Source organism: Candoia aspera, chromosome 17 (genome assembly GCF_035149785.1).
Source record: "Candoia aspera isolate rCanAsp1 chromosome 17, rCanAsp1.hap2, whole genome shotgun sequence".
Classification (NCBI taxonomy): Eukaryota; Metazoa; Chordata; class Lepidosauria; order Squamata; family Boidae; genus Candoia; species Candoia aspera.
Window position 1 is genome coordinate 9803520 of NC_086169.1, and position 22983 is coordinate 9826502.

General features: G+C 53.7%; 1 protein-coding gene across 2 annotated transcripts in view; it reads left to right on the forward strand.

The window, feature by feature from the left end:
• Positions 1-19959, forward strand: part of ATG2A (autophagy related 2A) — a 52623-nt gene extending 32664 nt beyond the window's left edge. The window contains exons 21-42 of one of the 2 annotated variants that reach the window (XM_063317264.1): positions 697-847; positions 2125-2318; positions 3625-3705; positions 3925-4031; positions 4444-4536; positions 5311-5381; positions 6129-6205; positions 7332-7502; positions 7695-7821; positions 8185-8393; positions 9340-9569; positions 10561-10696; positions 11943-12140; positions 12917-13018; positions 13780-13864; positions 14119-14251; positions 14996-15068; positions 16772-16854; positions 17450-17571; positions 17685-17839; positions 18040-18192; positions 19567-19959. In XM_063317264.1, coding sequence (XP_063173334.1) covers positions 697-847; positions 2125-2318; positions 3625-3705; positions 3925-4031; positions 4444-4536; positions 5311-5381; positions 6129-6205; positions 7332-7502; positions 7695-7821; positions 8185-8393; positions 9340-9569; positions 10561-10696; positions 11943-12140; positions 12917-13018; positions 13780-13864; positions 14119-14251; positions 14996-15068; positions 16772-16854; positions 17450-17571; positions 17685-17839; positions 18040-18192; positions 19567-19803 — 2988 coding nt within the window. In that variant the 3' untranslated portion in view covers positions 19804-19959. The remainder of the gene's footprint in view (positions 1-696; positions 848-2124; positions 2319-3624; positions 3706-3924; positions 4032-4443; positions 4537-5310; positions 5382-6128; positions 6206-7331; positions 7503-7694; positions 7822-8184; positions 8394-9339; positions 9570-10560; positions 10697-11942; positions 12141-12916; positions 13019-13779; positions 13865-14118; positions 14252-14995; positions 15069-16771; positions 16855-17449; positions 17572-17684; positions 17840-18039; positions 18193-19566) is intronic. The other variant, XM_063317265.1, reaches the window with a different exon arrangement.
• Positions 19960-22983: the final 3024 nt, after the last annotated feature.

The window sequence follows — 22983 nt, forward strand, 5'->3', positions numbered from 1 at the left end:
GAGCTTTTAAAAAGAATAGGACTTGCTCCCCTTTGACCCTTCCGATCCCCCTCGAGAGACAGAAGGGGATTACGACATTTTCTAGGCCAGATGCTTAATAATGTACTTGTAGGGCGCTTAACTGGGTAGAAGCCCGGTGGCTGCGTTCGTGCAACTCGCGAAGTCTGCTCATTGCTGGTTGAATACTCTGAATAATTTGTGGCTCGCCCTGCCGTAACAGCCTAGCTGGCGTGGCTTGTTTGTGCTCTGGCGTCTTACAGCGGCACCCCGGCTTTGACAGCGTGATCAGGGCCTACCCTGGGAGAGACGTCGTGCGTTTGCAGATGCTGTTGAAAGTCTTTTTCAGCCCTGATCTGCCCAGGCCAGCCCACGGATCTTTCTGCACAGGGACAATTCTCCGAGCTTCCCCTTTGATTTACATGTCGCTCAAGCAACCAGGAGTGTTTAGGGCTCAGATATCATAGCTCCCTCCTGGTTCTCGGGTCCCCTCAATCTGTTACCTTAGCCCCATGTTCCTCAACCGTGGCAGCTTGAAGAGGTGTGGACTTCAACTCCCAGAATTCCCCCGCCAGCACAGCTGGCTGGGGAATTCTGGGAGTTGAAGTCCACACCTCTACAAGCTGCCACGGTTGAGAAACGCCGCCTTAGCCCAACTCTCCCAGCCAGCCCTCCCTCTGAGCCAGTTCTTCTCTGCAGGGCGAGGAAGGCAAGAAGCTGGAAGTCGCTCATGGGGAGCTCGTCCTGGACGTGGAGAACGGCAGCCTCTTCAGCGTCTCGCGCTACAAAGGCCGCGAGGACATTGGCTACTTCTGCATCGAGGCGGAGAAGGTGGCGCTTTATCACAAAGGTAGGGGTCCGGCTGTGGGGCCAGCGTGTGTCTGCTGTGAGGGAATGGGTCTGTCGGACTGGCCTGTGGAGCAGCGTTTCTCAACCTCGGCCACTTGAAGAGGCGTGGACTTCAACTCCCAGAGTTCCCCAGCCAGCATGCCGACTGGGGAGTTCTGGGAGTTCAAGTCCACTCATCCTAAAGTTCCCGAGTTTGGCAAACTGCTCCCATCCGTGTCTCAGCCTCCTCCCTGTCTCTCACACCAGTCTCCTTCCTTCCAGAATCAAGAGATCATCCAAAGACCTAATTCCTCTTTTCCCAGGACAGTGCTCAGCCAGGTCCTTTCGATTCTGATAAATCGCTCTCCCTGTTCCTCTGAATCCCAGCAGAAAAATTCTGACTTCTCCGTTCCGTGTCTACTCCCTGTTCCTATCCCTCCCCATCAGAGCTGGGGGCGCTGAGTCAGCTGCAGTCTTTCGCAGTTTGCTGCTCTGAGAGCGGGAATCCGCTTGAGCATCCCATGGTATTTCAGCGCCTTCTGAAATACAGGTAGTCCTAAACCCATGACCGTTCGGCGACCGTTCCAAGTTACGATGGCGCTGAGTGGTTACGACCAGTCCTCGGAGTTCCGGCCATCCCCTGCAGTCACATGATCACGATCCGGGCACTTGGCAACTGCTTCGCGCTTACGATCGGTTGCAGCACCCCACGGTCGCGTGATCGCCCCAGTCAGAGGGGAAGCCGGCAGGGAAGGTCGCAAGTCACTGGGGTGGGTCTCCCCTGCCCGCACGCCCTCTGCGCTCACGCTGCGCCAGCCTCTCGTGCACCTCCACGTGCCTGACCCACTCCCTCACACACTCTCCCCGACCCTCCTTCGTACCCCCAGAACCCCCTCGCGGGGGGCCTCACATCTTCCTGCCAGCTTCCCCACTGACGTTGCTTGTGGGTAGCAGGCAAGAAGTTGCTTTGCCTAACAACTGTGGGATTTGGTTAATGACCGCAGCCAAACTGCAGGGATTGCCATCGCTAAGTGACGCAGTCCCATTTCACGACCTCATTGATTAGTGACAGAAATTCCGGTCCCAGTTGCCGTCGTAAGTTGAGGACTACCTGTATTCTCCTGCTTTGGGGAGGCGTCTGACTGTTTTCGTCTTGACTACTGGATGCCCTTGCTGCTTTTGCTTCTGCTGACTGTTGGAGGGGCGGAGAGAAAAGGGGGTTGCGAAGGGACGAGGTCCAGAGCAGGTCCAGACCTCACAGCGTTTTGACCCGTGGCGCTTTCTCTCTTGTCCCCACAGCTGTCGTGGAGGACTACCTTACAGCTGAGCGTCTGGAAATTCCCAGTTTCCTGCCCCCCGATGGGCTACACCCCACCATCTATGCCTCCCAGGAAGGCCCCATCAGCTGGCCTTTGGGGGCCAAGAAAGACGGGCCCTTCAAGATGCTGTCTGTGGCCATCCAGATCAATCTGGACTTGAAGAAGAACATAAAGGTGTCCTGGGTGACGGGGAGATGGTGCTCAGGGCTACCGATTTTCGGCACGGTCCTTTCCAGTTTTCCCTGTGGTTTGTGGGAAGAACCGGACTGGCTAGTGGGTGGGCTGGGCAAACGCTGCCTGTATTCCACCGGAGGCCCCTTTGAGCTTGTTCTGGCCCAAGGATTATACCCGGTACACACGACACGCTTAACCTGCTCACGGAATTGACCCATTTTATGGGTTGGTATAATGCCTTGACCCATGAGCAGGCTTCGTATGCGAAACCACCAGCCTCCGCTCAGTGAAACCTAACCAAGATGGTACACTGCAAAAAAGCAGGTGCTGGGTTTTGTGCTTGTGTGAACGTAGCTGTGGAGGATCCATAACTGATTCGTGGATTATCCAGATAATCTGATTTTTCAGGGTTCTCCCAGCACATGTGATTATAAATGAACAACGTGGGTCAGTTTTGGGCAACACCCTGGAAGAGAATCTGGCCGGAAACTGGTTTCCGGTTCAGGGACTGGGTTTGCCCGCACCTGGTTACCAAATGAACTCATTTTCTGGCTTTGCTCACCGTCATGAACTAACCAGACAGGCTGAGTTCACACAATGCATAAGCCACAAAAGACAAGCCAAGATTAAAACTGACCAACCTTCACATGTAGAAATGCAGCTGCTCATCTGTCTCTGACCTTAAAGTATTGTGCTGTGCAGACCCAAACTCATTTCCGTTTTTGATTTCCTTTTAAGGAGAGGACTGTTTGTTAAAACCCCTCTTAGAGCAATATCTCCCACAATTTTTTCCGCAAGCCCCAGGGCTATTTTAACATTTCCCAGTCCCAGGAAACTGAAGCCGACTTGCATGGCTCCGGAAATGTCTCCTGGATCCCACTTTGTTGATTCCTGGGGTAGTGCCAGCCTTCCCAGGCAGACCAGACAGGAAACACGACAAGATGAGCTAATTCTGCTTTAACGTAAGGCTACATTGACAGAATCTCGCAAGTCTGAAAGCACAATTTTCCCGTCGACTCCTTCACAGCCCAAGAGACTAGGGAGGGCCCCTTCTGAGCCTCTTCCTCTGCCCATTATGCAGCTGTGGGCTCTGCCCCCTCTTGTCTGACCATCCCCTTGGCAGCGTCTCTTCGCCCATCTCAAGATCATTCCCACGTACCGTTACATCTAGAGCTCTCTGGGTTTTTTTAGAATTCCTTGGCTCCCTTGGGGTACCCGGACCAGGCAAAGGATGGCCCAACACACCTTGGGAAAACGTAGGGGGGAAGGCTGAGCCGGTAACCCGCTTTTTGCTCCTTGGTTTCAGGAGTTCCTGGTGACGCTGCGCCTCGAAGGCGCCACCATATGGCACCGCATGGCACTGGCGCACCAGAGCTGGTACACACAGGTGAGGCCAGGTCCCCCAAAGAAGGGTTTGTGCATTCTGGTTATAGGGACGGGGGTTTGTTGAGCTGGTGGGGCCTGAGCAGCATCTGGGAGCAGCCCCTTTTTCTATCCTTTCGTAGACCGGGCTGAGGTTAACTCCCGGGCGCTGGATTGCCCGCGGGACAGGGCAGGGCTCTGGGGCTCTCGGTTCGCCTCTCATGGCAGCATCTCCTCCTGCCAGTTGATCGACTTCCTGGACGTTCTGGACGACCCCATCCTGGGCTTTGTGCCCCCCGCCATCATCACCGTTTTGCACACCCACCTCTTCAGCTGTGTGGTGGATTACAGGTACCGGCGTCAGGAGCCCCCCAGGGAGGTTGCCCCGCTTGGGCTCGCCTGCGCTGTTTTTGCCAGTCCTGCCTGGGGAAGGAGGCTGGAGTTTTCGGGCTGGGTTCCCACAACATGCTCAGCCCGGGTTAAACAGAGGGCACGGAACACGCCGTTCCCCAATGAGGAGACACTGACTGGTCTGGGTCCCATCAAGCGCCTAGAGAGGGCTGGGTTCTTACAACTAACTGGGTCCCCAAAGTCTGAGACATCAGTCGAGTCCAGGGGGTTGTGGGAATCCAGCCATTATGCACAGAGCGCGTGCTCTGCCACAGAGCTATGGGACCAACTTGCCTAGAGCGGGCGGTGGCGGGGAGACGGGTAACCAGGCTAAGGAGAGATGGCCTGGTTTATTGCTCCATCTTTGCTGCAGGCCTCTCTACTTGCCCATCCGGGTCCTCATCACGGCCGAGACCTTCACACTTTCGAGCAACATCATCGTGGACACGTCCGTCTTCCTCCTCCGGTGGGTGCCGGGGCTGGGCCTCCTGAAGCTCTTGGGGCGGGGCGCAGCAGCAGGCAGCAAGGTTGGGGGAAGGCCGCAACTTCACGTGGGAGGGGGGCTCCTGCAGAGAGGTAGCTTTCGTGGAAGTGGGCCCGGCGCCCCCCGGGCATTGCCCCCTCCTTTATAGAGAAGGACAAAGCCTGCATCCACAGCAGGAAAGGTGCATTTGACCCAGTGTGGGTGCACTTGCCATACCTGTCGGTGCGCTGGATCTACTGGGTTCCACATTTGACTTGCCTTTCCACCAAGAAGCAGGAGAGGTGGCTTTCCTCCCTCATTTGCTGCTTACAGTGACCCTGCAAGATACTTCAAGCCAGCATTTCTCAACCTGGGCAACTTTAAGCTGCGCGGACTTCAACTCCCAGACTTCTTCAGCCAGCTATGCTGGCTGGGGAATTCTGGGAGTTGAAGTCCGCACAGCTTAAAGTTGCCCAGGTTGAGAAACGCTGCTTTAGGCTAAGAGGTTCAACCGATCCAAGTCATGGTCTGGGGGAATTCTCGGGCCAAGGATATCCAATTCCAGCCTGCCTCCTCCTGGCTGCCCAGAATCGGTGGGATGCTGTTTCCAAGGCCAAAGATAGCAGGAGTTTCCCGGCTGGCCAGGCCGTGGATCCATCCCTTGTCCCTCCGCCACCCAGAGGAGATTCCCTCCAGCGTTCAGTGATGCAGGCAGAGGGCAGTCCTTGTGTTTGCTGGGAGGGTGGATCCTAACCAGCCCACTTGTCCCACCCCCAGGTTCATTCTGGATAACTCTACTCTGTTCCTCTCGAACAAATGCGAAGCAGAGACGGGCGACCTGAATAAAGGTACCCCCATCACCTCCCCTTCCCCCAGGCCTCCGGTGGGGATTGTCTTTGGCAAATGCTCGCAACATCTCAGGAGAAAGAGTGGGCTCAACCAGCCTGAAAACAGGGGAGATGGTTCAGCCAGGGACTGCATTTTTAATATTATTTTCACTGTTGTGACACTTTTATTACAGCCCCCAAAGGCCATAATGCTGTGATTTCCTCCTGTCGGCAAGGGTTGGAATTTTCAGCCTATTTTTCCCCCTCTGAGGTTTTTTGAAGGTGGGTGGAGGAAGGTCTGGTTGTAAAATGTGTGCGCCCGGGAGCCGAATGAAGCCTCTGGACACATCTTTGCTTCCATTTCCTCCCCGCCCCCCAGCAAAAGTTTCCGGAAGTTGTACCACCATTACTGGGTGGCAGCTGGCCTGCTTGGAGCTGCGTTCATTAAGCATTTTAATGTTTTTTTTAAAAAATTGATAATATTTATGTTTTAATGATACCTTTGTAACGATTGTTTTTTTTCATTTTGTCGCTGTTTTATCTAATTGTTGTACGCTGCCCAGAGTCACTTTGTGTGAGGTCTCGGCCATATGAATTAATTAATTAAATAAACAGATACTCCCTGGTACGTGGTCCCTTGCCACCTAGCTTGAATTCCCCCTTGGAGACCTGATCCTCTTAAACTGAAAATCCCAGGGTTTAAACACGTCTTCTACCACCATGTTTCTTGTTTACCGAGCTCCAGTTTCCTCTTTCCTCTCGCTCTAGATTATGTCTGCGTGGTGGACGTGGACCTCCTGGAACTGGTCATCACTACGTGGAAAGGGGCCACAACCGGCAAACTGGTGCGTTGCTGGAGGCGGTTTCTGCAACGTGGGGCCCGTGGGCACCAGGGGGTTCTTGGTGTTTGTCTGGCTCCGTCTCCCTGGTTTTTTTCTCCCTTCAGTTCTTTAATTTAAAAAAAAGAAAGGAAGATTGGGAAGGTAGCAGATAGCCATGCAAAACGCTGGCTTCGAGCCTATTTTCTGTGTCCAGGAGTCTCTGTAGGCACCAGGTAGAGGCAGAAAACAAAATGGAGGGTCCCAAGCGCAGCTCGGAGTTTTCCTTAGAAGCGTCTCTCACCAACTCAAAAAACAAAAGAGACAGAGATGGTGCCCAGCATCCTGGACGGAATGAGAATGCAATCAGTGTGAAAATTAAATGTTCAGCCCTGAAAATGGGTATTTTGTGATAGATGAGACTTCCCTGTCAGTCTTGAATGTGTTTTCAACTTTCCCCTTACGTGCACTGGTCCAAGAAGTCGTCACCTGGCAGGGACCAAAGGCCTGAAGTTAATATGTCCTTAGGCACATGCCGCACATCACTGCCCACCTCGTCCGTTTAAAAACAGGACAGCCGCCCTTCAGGATGAGAGTTCTCCCTGGGCAGCTGACCGCATTTTGGCTTGTGTTCATGCAACATGCTAAGCTGGGTGCCGAATGCAGTCAGCCGTTCTCTAATTCTGTAAGCCGTGTGTGAGTTGGGCAGCCATATACATTTGTTTGTTTAATAAATAAATAAATAAAAATTTTCTGGGAATGTAAACTGATCTGGTTGGATTTGCATGATTCACTAAGCCTCAGCTTGGGGGGCGGGTGTTAAAACTAACCTAGATAGCCTGTTGCATGAATTCAGCTGCTCAGTTTCCATTAACCTGGTTGAACTCCGCCTTCAAAATACAGCTGGGTGGTGACAAAGACAGGGCTGATGGAGCTGGTAGGGGGTTGCCACCCCCTAGTGCGGTGTTTCTCAACCTTTAAGCAGTGTGGGACTTCAACTCCCAGAATTCCCTGGCCAGCAATTCTGGGAGTTGAAGTCACACAGAGCTTAAAGTTGCCGAGGTTGAGAAGCATTGCCCTGGTGTATCATGGAAATCTGGTGGTCCCTGCAGTAAATGACTCGCGTCCCTGTCCCCCCTCTCCCTCGGTGCAGACTCGGCCCCTCTTTGAGCTGCGCTGCTCCAACAATGTGGTCCACGTGCACACGTGTGCCGACTCCTGCGCAGCGCTCGCCAACCTCATCCAGTACGTGGTCAACAACGGCGACTTGCACCCACCACCTCAGCACGACAGCCCCACTGAGATTGCGGGGCAGAAGGTGCAGGTAGCTCCTAAGGGCAGGGAGGACCCTGGCCCTCTTGGGCCAAGATGGAAGGATGGCCCTTCCCTCCCTTGGCGGTGGATATCCAGGGACATCCCTTTGGGGTGGAGGGGGGCCAGCTCAAAGAACGTCCCCCCTTCCCTCTCCGTCCCATCCCTTCACCGCAGCCTCAGCTTCGTTCTTGTCCCCTGCCAGCTGTCAGAAAGCCCTGCTTCTCTGCCCGCGTGTCCCCCAGCGGAGACGGCAGCCATCAACCAGCGAGACCTCACAGATGCCCTCATAGACACGGAGCGCAGCCTCCAGGAGGTGGCCGGTGAGACTGGTGAGAAGCCAGGAGGACAGGTCTTTGCTCGCCCCCGGGCAGCCCTCCATAAGCTCGGTGGCATTGCCGTTTGGAATTGGTTTAACAAGAGGAAGTGTCCAAGTTTTTGATTTCCCAGTCTATCTTCCTGCATCTCCCCTCCAAGCCGACATCGGTGCGGTGCTACCGCCTAGCTGGGCTTAACTCAGCTTCTGAGTGAAACCATTTTCTGGGTCTGTGTGACGCACGGAGCAGATCCAACAGGCTGGGTACTGCCAAATGCTGAGCTGCAAAAAAACGAACCAAGCTTAAAATGAAGAGAGTGGGCGTGAACGCAGTTTGTGTGAACGCAGCAGCTAAATGCTCTTTCAATAACTTTCCCAGGTGACTTTGGGATGAGGCGGCAGCCTTCGCCGGTCTCGGTGTATCTCTTCCCTGGCGAGAACGGAGCAGCCTGCCAGGGGGAGGCCCCGGCCCCGCCGCTGGTCCCGGTGGGCGAGGGGCTTGATTTCAGCCCTTCGGAAGACAGCGAAGGCGAGAGCGAGGCCACGGATGACTTCTGCATCTTGGACGCTCCGGGAACCGGCATTCCTGTAAGGACTGAGTCCCCTTTGCATCTCCTTCAGCACTTTTTTGGACAAATCACAATCCGGCCTCTTTTGAACTTCCCAGCAGACGGCCAGTCGCGGCGTTCAGACAGCATGCTCAACCCTAAATCCAAGTTAACAGCATACAGTTGTACTGACATTACATTTTTGCCCAGACAAATAAACCATGTTTTGGTTTAAGGAAAAGGCCTGATTCTGGACTCCAAACTGTCCAATGCCATCTTAGCCAAGTGCAGATGTTGTGGGATAGTGCCAAGCCTTTTGCCCCAAGACCAGTATTTCTCAGCCTTGGCAGCTTGAAGACGTGTGGACTTCAACTCCCAGAATTCCCCAGCCAGCTTGGCTGGCTGGGGAATTCTGGGAGTTGAAGTCCACACGTCTTCAAGCTGCCAAGGCTGAGAACCACTGCCCAAGATGGAGCCTTCCAGACGTGTTGGGATAACGGTTTTCCAAATTACTAGCCAGAACTAATGGCTGGGACCCCCAACTGTTCCTTTGGAGAGCATCTGATTGGGAGAAGTTGAACATCAAGCAAACGAGCTTGAAATTTCCATGAAACTCGCTCTGCTGCCTCACTGTCTCACTCTCCTGCCTACCTCGCAGGGTGATTGTGGGGGAAGACGGAGAAGGGAACTCAACGGGCACAGCTTCTCTTAGTTGTAAGAGGAGAAATGCCAGGGGTGACATTTCTGTGCCTCTCAGCAGAGCAGTCGCATCTAAACTCCAGATGGAGTTTGGAGTGGGCTGTGAGCTGCAGAGATTTGAGTCACGACCCAAAAAGAGGGAAGAAAATTGAAATGGGCAAGGTGGACCTGGCTGAGCAGAGAATTGATGTTGGGCCGGTGTTTTCCCAGCCCCGTTAGAAAAAAGGCGTTTTTCCTGCACCCCTGACTCTTGCAAAATCCTGCTCATTGGCCCTCTGTCTCTGCAGCCTCGGGACGGTGAACCGGTGGTGACCAAGCTTCTGGAAGGGCCCGTCCATATCCAGGAGGGCCACTTCTCCCGGCCCCTGGGGAGCACGGATCTGTTGAAAGCCCCGTCGCACTTCCCTGTGCCCGAGAGCCGAGTCATGATGCGGGAGATTTCAGTGGTCTGGCATCTCTACGGGGGCAGAGATTTCGGGCCAGGGCGCTCAGCTTCCGGCCACACGCATTCACCCAGGTGATCCTTCCCATCCGTGATCTGCTCCCTGCATTCATTTTATTTCCTGAGTTATTTATTTACTTATTTTTCAGATTTTTATCGCCGCCCATCTCCCCGAAAAGGGGGACTCCCCCAAAAGGGGGAAGTTTCATTTCAGCATTGACCGGAAACTCAGTGCTTGCTGAGCAGGGATTGCTCATGGCACCCTGAACGTGGGGAGGGGCCTGGGGATCCTGGAATGAACGGGGGGCCACTTCATAAATGTGGGTGGAGTTGAATGGGGGGGGCTTTTTTGCATTTTGAACAGCGACGTGCATATTGTAGGGCTTGTGTTCCACTTTACAGCGTACATTACATTATGCGCAACATGCAGTGAAGTTGTGCTGTGAATTTGCTGCAGTCTTGCTTGGAAGGGAAGGCCACTAGAAGGGACTCAGTGGCCACGGATTTCCCCACCCCACCCCGCTGTCCAGGATCCTTGGACAAATTCAGTAGGAACTCAGATTGTGAAATCCGTGAAAGGATCATTCAAACGCAGCCAAGGGAATGGCAGTTTTATGGACTGGGAAAAAAAAACCTTAGAAAAAGTCAACCTTGTTTGTCAGCAGTTGGAAGCCATGGCTGGGGGTTGGGGGGAACGGTCCTGAAATATTCCTTGCAGTCCCTGAAAAGTAGCCAATCTGGAATTTAGATCAGTCCCCCCACCAAAGGGGAGATTAGACCAACCTAAGATCGCTTCCCCGTTTTGAAGATAAATTGAGATAACGGTCTTCCTTTCATGTAGATCAGCTTTTTTCAACCTTGGCCGCTTTAAGATGGGTGGACTTCAACTCCCAGAATTCCCCAGCCAGCCGTGAATTCTGGGAGTTGAAGTCCACCCATCTTAAAGCGGCCAAGGTTAAAAAATGCTGGTATAGATGAAATTGCCTAATGCTGGCAAGAGATCAGCCATATCTCTTGGGGGACATTAATTAACAAGCGATAACCCCCCTCCACATCTCAATTTCAGGACGAAGTCGAGTCTTTCCGGCACCCGATCCTCCCCGTCTCGGTCCTCAGTCCCCAGCCGGCCCCAGAACTCCTGGCGGGCTCAGGGGGGCCCTGGCCGCGTCCACGACCTGCTGATGGAGATCCAGCTGACGAAGGTGAGATGGGCGGGGGCTGCTCTGCAGGGCAGGGGGAGCCTGTTTCCCCCGCAGCCTTGATTTTGGCTCAGCTCAGGGGCAGCCAGGAGAAGCAGCCAGGAGCCACGTGCGTCGGTGGGGAGGGAAGGGAAGAGGGGAGGACCGCTGGAAGCAGATTTCCAAAGGGCGGGGGCGCTATGTTAGATATGGTGGCAAACAAGACGTAATCTTGGTCAGTTCAAACTACCGCCTTTATCTTCAGAAGAGCTTAGATAAGAATAAACACGCAGCTTCCTAAGATTCTCCAGCTGTGTTCACACAGTGGGCTAGTTGAGGTCAGGAAAAGACCAAGCAGCTGCATACACCAAGCTGGGTTAAAGTTTGCCTGTTGTAGGGGTTTGGGTGGCTTAGATGATTGTCTGAGCCCAACCATTTACAGTTCAGCTTAAATCCAAAAGGTGGGTCAATTTGCTCATCGGGTTAAGAATTCGTGGTCGAGCTTCGCATGAACCCTTAACGAAGTTAGTGGAAGACCTGGCAGCTGCGTTCACACACCCTGCTAACCCGGATTAGTTTTTTGTGGCTCAGCTTCTTGTGCAAACCCAGCCTGTTGGGATAGCATGGGGCTCAGTCTATTGTGTCAAACCAGAAAGATGGCTTAACTCAGTGAGCAAGTCAATTCTCAGGCTTTTTTTCTTCACTGTAATGCAGTGAAATGTAAAAGTAGGACTGGAAACCCAGGATTCAAATGCTGCCTACAGGTAGTCCTCACTTAACAACCACAACGGGGGACTGGCATTTTGGTCACTGAGTGAAGCGGTCATAAAGTGAATCTGACCCATTTTATGACCTTTTTGGGGTGGTCATTAAGCAAATCACCAAGGGCGTTAAGTGAACCACAAAGTCATTATCTGAATCACACGGTTCCCCATTGATTTTGCTTGCCAGAAGCCGGCCGGGAAGATTGAAAATGGCAATCACGTGACCACATGATGCTGACCGGTTGCCAAGCACCCAAATCATGATCATGTGACGGTCGTAAGTGTCAGGACTGGTCACAGGTTGCTTTTCCCAGCACTGTCATAAGTCCAAACTGTCACTAAACGAATGGTTGTTGAGCGAGGACTACCTGTATTGTTGAGCTGAGAGTAATCTGTCGAGCGTGCTAAGCCACTTTACAATGTACTGAAGGTGCCCAAACCCAGCCTGTGCACGTCGCTTGTACTGTGTCGGTGATGTTGCCCTCTTCCCCTCTGCCTGCGTCCAGGTGAGCTTCCAGCACGAATCCTATTCGGGTGGCACGCCAGAGAAACCATCCTTAGAATTAGAGGAGCAGCCGCTGGCCAGGCAGGTGTTTGTCGTCCAGGAGCTGGAGATCCGGGACCGCCTGGCCTCCTCGCAGATCAACAAGTTCCTGTACTTGTACAGCAGCGAGCACATGCCCCGGCGTGCCCATTCCAACATGGTAAGGGCTGGGTCTCCCTTTAGGGCAGTGATCTGCCAGCGCTCATCGAGGAGTGGTGAAGCTGCCCTGGGAATTCTGGCGGACCAGGGGGAAGCAGCCTCGTTGGGGGTAGTGGGCACGGCTGTGACTGGGAGAGGGCGTGCCAGGCACCTCCACAACATGACTGACAGGGCAGCTGCCCAATCCCCAAACTGTTTGCTAGGAGGCCTCCTGCCCCCCACGTCACTGGTGCCTCTCCCCCCGCCAGAAGAGGACCTGGCCTGCAGCTTCCTGCTGCCTCTATACCCTAAGAGTGCCCACGGGAGCATTAATGGCGTTGTCGTAAACAAAGATGATGCCGGAAGCCGGGGTTTTGTTTTGCAGAGTGCGAATTTCCACTTGATTTTAAAAATATTAATGTAATCTAAGAGTATAGGTAATACAGACCTGCCAGGTGCCAGGGGCAATGTCTGGTAGGTGCCAAGGAAAACTGGTGCCATCGTATTTACCCGTGGATTAAAACATCTCCTGGTTTTCTATTCAAACGTAGGGGTGTATTTTCCTGCAAATTTGGGGGGTGGGTGAGCCTCCAGCACCGGCATTGTGGAGAAGACAGGGAATTATCTGCAGGGATCTTGCTTCCTCGGTGGGATTTGAGCAGTTTCCTCTGGTGTGCCAGTTGGGAGCACATCTGGAAAAAGAGGTTTAGTGCCCAGGGAGGGAACCAACCTCAGGATGTCCCCCCCCCCGCCACCCCCCAGCTCTTGGTTGCTTCCCGTTCTCTTTCCTCTTTGCAGCTCACCATCAAAGCTCTTCACGTCTGCCCTGAAGCTGGCCTGGGGGGTCCCGAGTGCTGCCTTCGGGTCTCCCTGATGCCTCTCCGGCTCAACATAGACCAGGTAAGGGAAGCGTCCCTGTTTGTGGGGCCCTGGCCCCAGGTGGGAGTTGGGGAGGATGCATTTAGCTCCTTGCAACTCAGCTAGCTCCCTGCACGTGGTTTGGACAAAGCCAGGATTGGGGGAGGGAGGATCTGGATTCCTCCTCCTTGCAGCTCTAGCTGACGTGCCCCAGCGTAACGGCAGGTGGGAAAGACCTTGGGAGACGGGGCCAAGAGGCGCTGCCAAGGGAACTGTCACGAGCACTGATGGCGAGCAGGAGGGGGCCCCGATCCAGGGGGGAAAACGCACGCGTAGTACTGAGGAGTTGAGCAGCCATTCAAAGAGACACAGAACAGACCCGCCTTGGCTTTTGGGGTTTATCTGTCTGGGTTTTTCCCACGCTTCTTCAGTTTGTTAGGATTTTCTGTCTAATGTAGCAGTAATAAACACTAGAGACCTCCTCCTCGTCTCAGCGTGGTTCCTGGCTGTTAGGACAGGAAAGGTCAGATAAGAGAGGGCAGAGCCCACAACTGCGTAACGGGTGGAGAAAGAGGCTCAGAAGGGACTCTCCTTAGTTTCTCAGGCTGTAAAGGAGACAGCAGGAAGATTGTCCTTTCAGACTTGCAAGGTTCTGTCAGTGTAGCTTTACAGTAAAGTAGGATTAGCTCATCTGGTCGTGTCTCCTGTCTGGTTTGCCCCGCAAGGCCAGCGCCCGGGCTTCCTCAGGAGGCCCCTCCAAGGGAGGAAACATTTCTTGATCTCCTCTCTGCTTGTCCTTCCAGGACGCCCTGTTCTTCCTCAAGGACTTTTTCACCAGCGTGGCGGCCAGCATCAATCCTGTCGTGTCCGTCGAGGCCGGACCTGAAGGTACATCCCCGGCCACACGGCGCTCCTGGATTGGCCTGGGCTGAGCTAGGCAGCCAGGTTGGGAGAGAGGAATGCTGGGAAATGTAGTTTGGCCAGACTGGGAGGTGAGTTCCAGCTTCCCGACCTCCCGGTCTGGACTGCGCTTCTCTGCATTCTCCTCTTACGAACCGGCTGGGGATGGTGGGTTGGGAGGATGGTCCTGGAGGCCCCTGCGTGTGGCAAGAAGGGCTTTCAAGGGGAGGTCACCCCTGCAGGTCGTGTCGAGTCCCCTGGGAAGGAGCCAGAGGGAGCCGAGGGGATGATGGCGGCCTCGGTGGAAACCACAACCAGCGAAAAGAGCTCCGTCTCTGACGCCTCCTCTTCCTCGGAGCAGCCCATCTATTTCCGGTACGAGCATGAGGCGGGCAGGGCTGGGTGGTGGGAGGGCAGCCCTGGTGACAGAGTTGACGGGGAACTGGGTTGAGAAGCCCTCCAGGAGTCCAGACCCTGCTTTTCATCTAGCAGCATTTCTCAACCTTGGCCGGTTTAAGGTGTGGACTTCAACTCCCAGAATTCCCCAGCCAGCAAAGCTGGATCCATGCTGGCTGAGGAATTCTGGGAGTTGAAGTCCACACCTCTTAAACCACCCGAGGTTGAGAAACACTGATCTAGCAGGTCCCAACTTTTGAATCTTAGCATTTCCAGACAGGGCTGATTAGTCAAAAAGGTGGATGCCGTCGTGTAATCAAAGCCCCACCCCTTTTTTCCATGCGCTTTGGGTGTGCGAGAGACACTTTCAAAGGTGGTGGGGTGTTTATTCCGCCATTTCAGCCACGCTCTGGCCTTTTTTTTTTAACCACCCTCCAATCTAAAACCCCAGGAGTCTCTGCCGCCGGTCAGTGGCGTGGCTGGCACCCCGGTTTCTTTTTTAACCGTGGTTAGTGCTGAGGTTGCCCATCCTCCCGGTTTCCCAGGCTGCCTTGGCACAGGGCATGAAGCCCAAACAAAACAGGCCGTGTTTGTGGTTTGGCTTGATGCGGGACCCCAGACAGCAAAAGCAGGTTCTCCATTGAAGAGCGGGGTGAAGCTTTGGTGCCAAATTCCCTGTGGGAAGCACCGTCCCATCGGCTTTTTCTCTCTCTTCCTCCCCAGGGAATTCCGATTCACCTCCGAAGTCCCCATTTGGCTGGATTATCATGGGAAACACGTCACCGTGGACCAGGTGGTGGGTAGCTCAGCCCTTCGATGTCCCAAGTGGGATGGGTTTGCCCTGGGCACTTAAAGGCCGGCCTGGGGATTGGAATTAAAACGGTTGCATTAAAATGGCAAGCGTCAAGGGGCAGAGGGTGTGGATTTATGCTCGGTGGCATGCAAGGATGAGACGAAAAGCAATGGGTGGAAGCTTAACAGAGAGAGATCCCACCTTGAAATAAGGAGGAATTTCCTGACTGGGAATGCTCTGAACAGCCTGTCCCCTGGAGTCACAGATGGTCGACGCTGGGTGCTTTCGGAGAAGAGTTGGACAGCCGTTTTTCTGGGATGGTATGAGGAATCCTGCACTGAGCAGGGGGTTGGACTAAATGTCACCTAAGGTTCCTCCCAGCCCTATGATTGTGATTCCGTAACAGTTGACATTAAAAGAACCAAGTTTCAGGCTGCAAGCTAAGAAATGTATGCTGGTGGTAAGAATGCTGGAGCTGGCTGTCCTGTTGGAGAGTTGTCCTGTTTTTGTCCTGTACTGAGCAGGGGTTGGGATGGATGACCTCTGAGGTCCCTTCCAACTTGTCCATTTTATGAAACCTCCTCTGAAAAGGCCTGTCTCAAAGGACCATTTGGAATTAGGAATCTCTCCAGGTTTAGGCAAAGTAGTCCTTGCTCTGGCTTATTTTTTTCTTCTGGATCGTCCCTTTTCAACATAAAGACCAGGTTTTGTGGTTTGTTGTATTTATATACCGTCCCACCAATCCAATCCACGTTCATGTAGCCCTCCCAGATGTCTCGGCCAGCCTGGCCAGTAAGGAATATCACCCTGGTTGCTCAGCTGCCCCGGGACGGGTGCAGGTTCTCTAACCCAGGTTGCCAGTTCAGTTTGCTGTGGGAACTGAGCCACTGTGACTTGTAAACCCAGCTGTTGTGGTTTAGTCAACAAGCCAGAGTACACACAGAGTGCTGTGCTGGACTGAGTACACACATGCTGTGTTGGACAAATTGCAATTGTTAGGGTTGGCTGGGTGTGTAAAACCAGCTACATGTAGTCCTTGCTTAATGACCCCAATAGGGACTGGCATTTCAGTTGCTAAGCAAAGCTGTCATTAAGCGAATCTGACCCAATTTTACAACCTTTTTTGCAGTGGTTGTTAAGTGAATCACCACAGGCATTAAGCAAACCACATGGTTGTTAAGCAAATTACACAGTTCCCCATTGATTTTGCTTGCCAGAAGCCAGCTGGGAAGGTTGAAAATGACAACCTTCATTTTCACTGCGACGGTCATAAATGCAAACTGGTTGCCAGGTGCCTCAATTGTGATCATGTGGTCATGGGGACACTGCAGTGGTCATAAGTGTGAGAACCAGTCATAAGTCATTTTTTTCAACACTGTTGTAAATCTGAACCGTCACTAAACAAATGGTGGTTAAGGGAGGACTACCTGTAAAGCAGTGTTTCTCAACCTTGGCCACTTTCAGGTGGGTGGGCTTCAACTCAGCTGGGGAATTCTGGGAGTTGAAGCCCACCCACCTGAAAGTGGTCAAGATTGAAAAACACTGGGTCAAGTATTAATACTGATTCTTAAGGCAAATCCTCTCCATGATAAATCTGTTCTTCAGGGACACGTGGGAGGGTGAGGGCTGGGGGGCTGCGGGAGATGTGACCCTGCCTGGAAGCAGAAGTGGGGGGCTGGCACAAGCCTTGCTTCCTGTCCCGCCAGGGCACCTTCGCTGGCATTCTGATCGGATTGGCTCAACTCAACTGCTCGGAGCTGAAACTGAAGAGGCTTTGCTGCCGCCATGGGTAAACACCCTTCTCTGTTCTTTAGGGGTCAGGGAAGCTGGGGGGGGGGCGCTTCTACGGCACTTGCAAGGAAGGAGGGCATTGATGGGGTGGGATTGCAAAGGAAAGACCATTTGACCAACCGCCCCAGCCTCAGCTCCTATTTTAGGTTCTTTTTTTCGATCTCTCGGCTAACGTTTAACCAGGGTGCCTCCCCCACACCCAGTTTGGTGAGTTTTAACTGGGGTTGGGCTCTTTAAGCACCTTGGCATGTTGTAGGCGTGCGCGTGTGCACACACCCCCCCACCCACTCACAGGTTCATTTATATTCCAGCGTTTTGTTAAGCACAGAAAACAGTTCTGTTCTGTAACCAGGGTAAGGGTGTTGTGTGAACAGAGTTCTTTGGCTTCCTGCATGACTGGCTGCAGTTCAGATGAGGCTGTTTGTGACACTGAGTTGCTGACCGTTAGGGAGCTCGGGGCCACCCGCCCCAAGGCTTGTGTGCCCCATTTCGACTGACACGGGGGTGGGGGGCTGTCCAAGTTTATTGAAAGGCGTGGAGGCTGGGTAAAAATTATGTCCTGCCCTGTCTGCATTCCTCCTTTCTCCTTCCAGGCTCCTGGGGGTGGAAAAGGTGGTGAATTACGCACTGACCGAGTGGCTGACAGACATTCGCAAAAACCAGCTGCCGGGCATCCTGGGTGGCGTCGGACCCATGCATTCCTTTGTGCAGCTCTGTAAGTTGGCCCTGGAGGATGCTGGCCATTGTTCAGCGTTTTTCCAAGAGGATATGGGGGGGTGGGTTGGAAGGCTTCCTTCTCCTAACACCCCCCCTTTCTCTCCCCCCCAGTCCATGGCCTGCGGGACCTCTTCTGGCTCCCGATCGAACAGTACCGGAAAGACGGGCGCATCATCCGTGGCTTGCAGCGTGGCGCGGCATCCTTCGGCACCTCCACAGCCTCAGCCGCCCTCGAGCTCAGCAACCGCCTGGTGCAGGCCATTCAGGTTCCTGGGGGCATCCGGTTGTGCAGGGAGGGGTCTGCCAAAGCCCACCCCAGAAGGGTCGGGGTGGGGACAGCTGAACCTAGATCCACAGTCTGCCCTTCCCATCCTGGTGGATCTGGCTACCAGGCGTCTCTGTCTCCCGCCCTGGGGCTGGAGAGGGCAGAGATGGCATACCTCCCCCTCTGTCTGTCCCCCCCCAGGCCACCGCCGAGACCGTCTACGACATCCTTTCCCCCACGGCTCCGCCATCGCGCACCCTGCCGGACAAGAAGTATGCCCGCAAGCTACGGCGGGGTCATCAACCGGCAGATCTACGCGAGGGGGTGGCCAAGGCCTACGACACCGTGCGCGAGGTGATGCTGCCTGCAGGGATCTCCCTGGGGCGACGGGCGAGGGTTGTGGGGAGAGATCTGGTCCCATTGCTGGCTAGCAGGGCGAGGCGGCGCCATCTTTCCCACCGTGGCAGGAGATTGCAGCGTGAAGTCCTCGGCATCAGCGGCCTCTGCGGGATTCTGTTCTGTTCCTCCATTTCTTCCCCAGCTCCCAAACAGAACTCTCCTCCCTCAGCAAGCCATTTTCCTTAGTCTTTCTGTTTTTAATTGTTGCACACTTGGGCATTTGCTCCCTTGCGGCTATTTTGCATGCAAGACCCCCAGTGTCAGCCCTTTTTAAAGAGTTCGCTCCACACCCTCTCCACTGGTGCCCCCCCCCTTAAGACTGTGGTCTTCCCCCCCCCTTTTTAATTAATTAGGTAAAACAAATCACAAAAAAGCAAAAACAAAGAAAAGGGAAAGGAATCCACATACGTTCAGAAAATAAACTTTGCGCTGAAGTGAAGGTTGAAGTGAAAATATGATGATAAAACAATTGAAAAAAGAATAACCAACAAATGGAAAAAAAAAAGAAAAACATTACAGGAAAAGGCATTCTGGTATCCCCCCCTTTTCCCCCCTTCTTCCCCCCCCAACTGCTACTTAAATGTTTTATACTCTGCTTTGGACCTCTGCAATTATTGCTCATTTGCATTTGTATGGTTTTTATTATTTTTTAAACATTGTGACTTCAAAAACCATATCCTAAGTGTCAGCTTACCTTGCTGTGTTATAATAATAATAATAATTTATTAAGCTTGCATGACGCCCAACTCCCAATGACTCTGGGCTGATCGCAACGAGTTTGATCAGGGAACCGTTCCGACTTGAATTTGGTTAGACTCCTGCTGTGGACATACACATTCCATTTTCCCACTGCTGCATATTCTCCAGTTTTAATCTCCCAGTCTTGTACAGTAGTCCTTACTTAACAACCACAATTGGTCACTAAGCAAAGTGGCCATTAAGCGAATCCAACTCAATTTTACAACCTTTTTTGCAGCAGCTGTTAAGCGAATCACCGTGGGCTTTAAGTGAACCACATGGTCGTTAAGTGAATCACGTGGTTCCCCATTGATCTTGCTTGCCAGAAGCTGGCTGGGAAGGTCGAAAATGGCAATCATGTGACCAAGAGACACTGCAACAGTTGTAAGTGTGAGGACCAGTCACAAGTCGGTTCTTGGTACTGTTGTAAGTCTGAACCATCACTAAACAAATGGTCATTAAGTGAGGACTGCCTGTATTGTCAGCAAGGTTAAGACCCTGCTCTTAATCATCCTGGAGGGCAACCGGAAAGACCCTTCCTTTCCGTTGCTCCCCCCGCACCCCAATGCTTGTTTTCCTGTTTCTCCCCAGGGCGTCATAGACACAGCCCAGGCTATCTGTGACGTGGCAACTCGCGGGCATGAGCAGAAGGGCATCACGGGGGCCGTCGGCGGCGTCCTGCGGCAGATCCCCCCCACTGTCGTCAAGCCGCTGATTGTGGCTTCCGAAGCCACCTCTAACCTCCTGGGGGGGATGCGCAACCAGATCAAACCCGACGCCCTCAAAGAAGAATCTCTAAAGTGGCGGTTGGAGGAGGGCCAGGAATAGCGGGGCCCTCCTTGGCCCCAGATCCAGACCACGGGCCCAGGCGCTCTCCCTGTCCCCGTTCGACATTTGCACAACCACGGAGGAGATGACCTCGGCCGGGATGGCCACAAGCCACATTGTGGACAAGGGGGCGGCCATATTACTGCCTGACAGCTCAGGACCTGCGGAAGCTGAACCCCTGGCGCACCCAGCACAGGGCGCAGAGGGGCTGCGGCCATCTCCTCTCGCCCCGCCCTTATTTTTGTACTTTTTGAGGTGTCTCACTGCCCCCCCCCATGTTTGATGCATGATCTGCAGCTGTGTTCTCCCCACAAAAAGCAACTTGGGGGGTGGAAGGGGGAGAGAAAAATTACTGAGCATTAAAGGACGTGACTTGTTTTCAGCTCTTGCTTGCTTGGATGTCACGGACGGCCTCGTGTCTCTCCTGGGAACCCGGACTTGGTTTCAGGCTGTTCCTTTGATTAGGACCAGCCCAGAAACCCAAAAGTTCGGACCGGGGGTTCGCAATTCACCCTTGGTCTTTTGGGGGCGATGTTGAAAGAAAAGACAAGGAACAACCGGACGCCTGGTGCCCTTGGTTTGGCTAACAGGTTGTGACTGTGCAAAGGAGGTGTCTGGAGGGGGGTCAAAAAAGCTGAGCTGGCATTCCCGCAGTTGCACAAACACCATCTTGACTTTTTTGACACTCCCCGAAGACACCCCTGCTGAGCCTATTCTGGGAACCAGCCCACGAGGTCAAGGCGAAAGGTGGTTTAGTGTCTGGGGCTGAATGTGTCATGTATCCAATTGAGGTTTTTTTTTTAAACTGAGTTTCTTTCTTTTTTTGATCCATTCAATTGTGTCTGATTCTCAGAGACTGCCTGGACAAGTCCCTGCAGTTTCCTTGGCAAGGTTTTCTAGAGGGGTTTGCCATTGCCTGCTTCCTGGGGCTGAGAGATACTGACTGGCCCAGGGTCACCCAGCTGGCTTTGTGCCCAGGTAAAGGTAAAGGTAAAGGTTTCCCTCGACGTAAAGTCCAGTCGAATCCGACTCTAGGGGGCGGTGCTCATCTCCGTTTCTAAGCCTTGGAGCCGGCGTTGTCATAGACACTTCCGGGTCATGTGGCCAGCATGACTCACGGAACGCCGTTACCTTCCCGCCGAAGCGGTACCAATTAATCTACTCACATTTGCATGTTTTCGAACTGCTAGGTGAGCAGGAGCTGGGACTAGCAACTGGAGCTCACCCCGCCGCGCGGTTTCGAACCGCCGACCTTCCGATCGGCAGCTCAGCGGTTTAACCCGCAGCGCCACCGTGTCCTTTGTGCCCAAGGCGGGACTAAAACTCACGGTTTCTAGCCTGGGGCCTTAACCACGACACCAAACTGGCTCTCAAGTTTCTTTAACCATAGCTGAGTGCCTTGCATAAATCCAAACCGTGGCTGGTTAAGTTTGCCAGGGCTTACTCTACCTGATTTCCTGGATTTTGCAGGATCTTCCAGCTTGCGCTCTAAATCAAGACCCACAACTGAAAACGTGGTGCACTCGCTTATGGCTGGAGGACAGCGTTCCCACGATGTGCCCCAACCCGCTTCCTGAACTGACCCCCTGGGTTAAGCAAAGGTCCTGGGTTCATTCTGCAGGCCGAGCAGCCTCTGAGCTAACCGAACTCAGCCCGCTGTGCAAACACAGCCGCTAGGCCTTGGACCTGACCTGGTTAAGGTGTTGTGCAGACATAGCCAGGCTTTGAGCAGATGCAGGAAGGGGTTAGGGGAGGGACGGGGTGGTGATTAAGGAATAGCAAGGATTGCTCTGGGGGAGCCTTGTTTGAAGGATCTACAGTACAGGTAGTCCTCACTTAACAACCACAATTGGGACCAGAATTTCAGTTGCTAAGTGAAGTGGTCATTAAGCGAATCCAACCCAATCTTATGATCTGTTTTGCAGTGGCCATTAAGTGAATCACCACAGGCATTAAGCGAGTCGTGGTCATTAAGCAAATCACGCAGTTCCCCACTGATTTTGCTTGCCAGAAGCTGGTCAGGAAGGTCAAAAATGGCAGTCACCTGACCACAGGATGCTGCAACGGTCATAAATGCAAACTGGGTGCCAAGCATCCAAATCACGATCACTTGACCATGGGGAACACTGTGACGGCTGTAAGTGTGAGGACCAGTCGCAAGTCGGTTTTTCCAGCACCGTTGTAAGTCTGAACCATCACTAAATGATTGGTCATTAAGCAAGGACTACCTGTAGTGATTCTCAACCTTGGCAACTTGAAGATGGGTGGATTTCAACTCCCAGAATTCCCTAGCCAGCAAAGCTTTATGCAAGCCTGGAAGAGCCAGCAGAGGGCAGCGTGGTGCCGTCCCTGAAGTGGCTGGCGAACAAGCTTCTGGTTTCCGGAATGCAGCAGGGGAGACACCCAGCCCGCACCGCCACCGCCCCTGTGCAGTCGCTCGGCCTCTTTCCTGTAAAGGCAGGCTTCGGAAGAAACCCAGAAAGCGCCATCTCGCCGCTGCAGCCCTAGCTCAGCCAGCACAGGCTGTCCACGCTGGAGCTTTGCAAGTTGCATGCCAGGAGAAGGGGGAGTTGACCTTGCTGCGTGCAAAGCTCACCTCCCCCAGCCTCTGCTGCCTGGGCAGGGGTGGGCTGGCCCTGCTTCCACGCTCCTGGGCCCACCTCTGCTGCTCCCCAGCCGGCAATGGCACGGGCTTTGAGCCGCCGCCTCTGTCCCAGCAGACCATCCCCACCTTCACAGGTGCTGGGTTTTCTCATTCCTCGAAATGCTGTCTCGTCCTGCCTTCCTCCCCCCACTTCTCTTTTCCCCTCTCCCCTGGCTGTCTTCCTCCCACTCGATCTTGAGAGACAGGCGCACCCGTCTCTCTGGCAACCCCACGCGTTGGAGTTGGCTGACACGGGCACACGGGCGAGGCTGGTAAATCTGCAAAACCGAGAGCAGCAAGCAGCCCAGTTCCTGGAGCCAGCTGGCCCTGGATTGGGCGGCGGGGAGGAGGAGAGAGACTGTCCCTGCCAGCCCCTTGCCAAGCGAGGCAGACGCGGGCAGAAAAAGCGGCGTTCTGGGCCCACTTTTGCCGGCAGCGTTGCCAAACAAGCCAAGGAAGTAAGGGGGGATGGCTATTCTCAGGCCTTTTTCCTTTTCACCCGTGATCTTTAATGCAACCCTTTCCCCCTTTCTTCA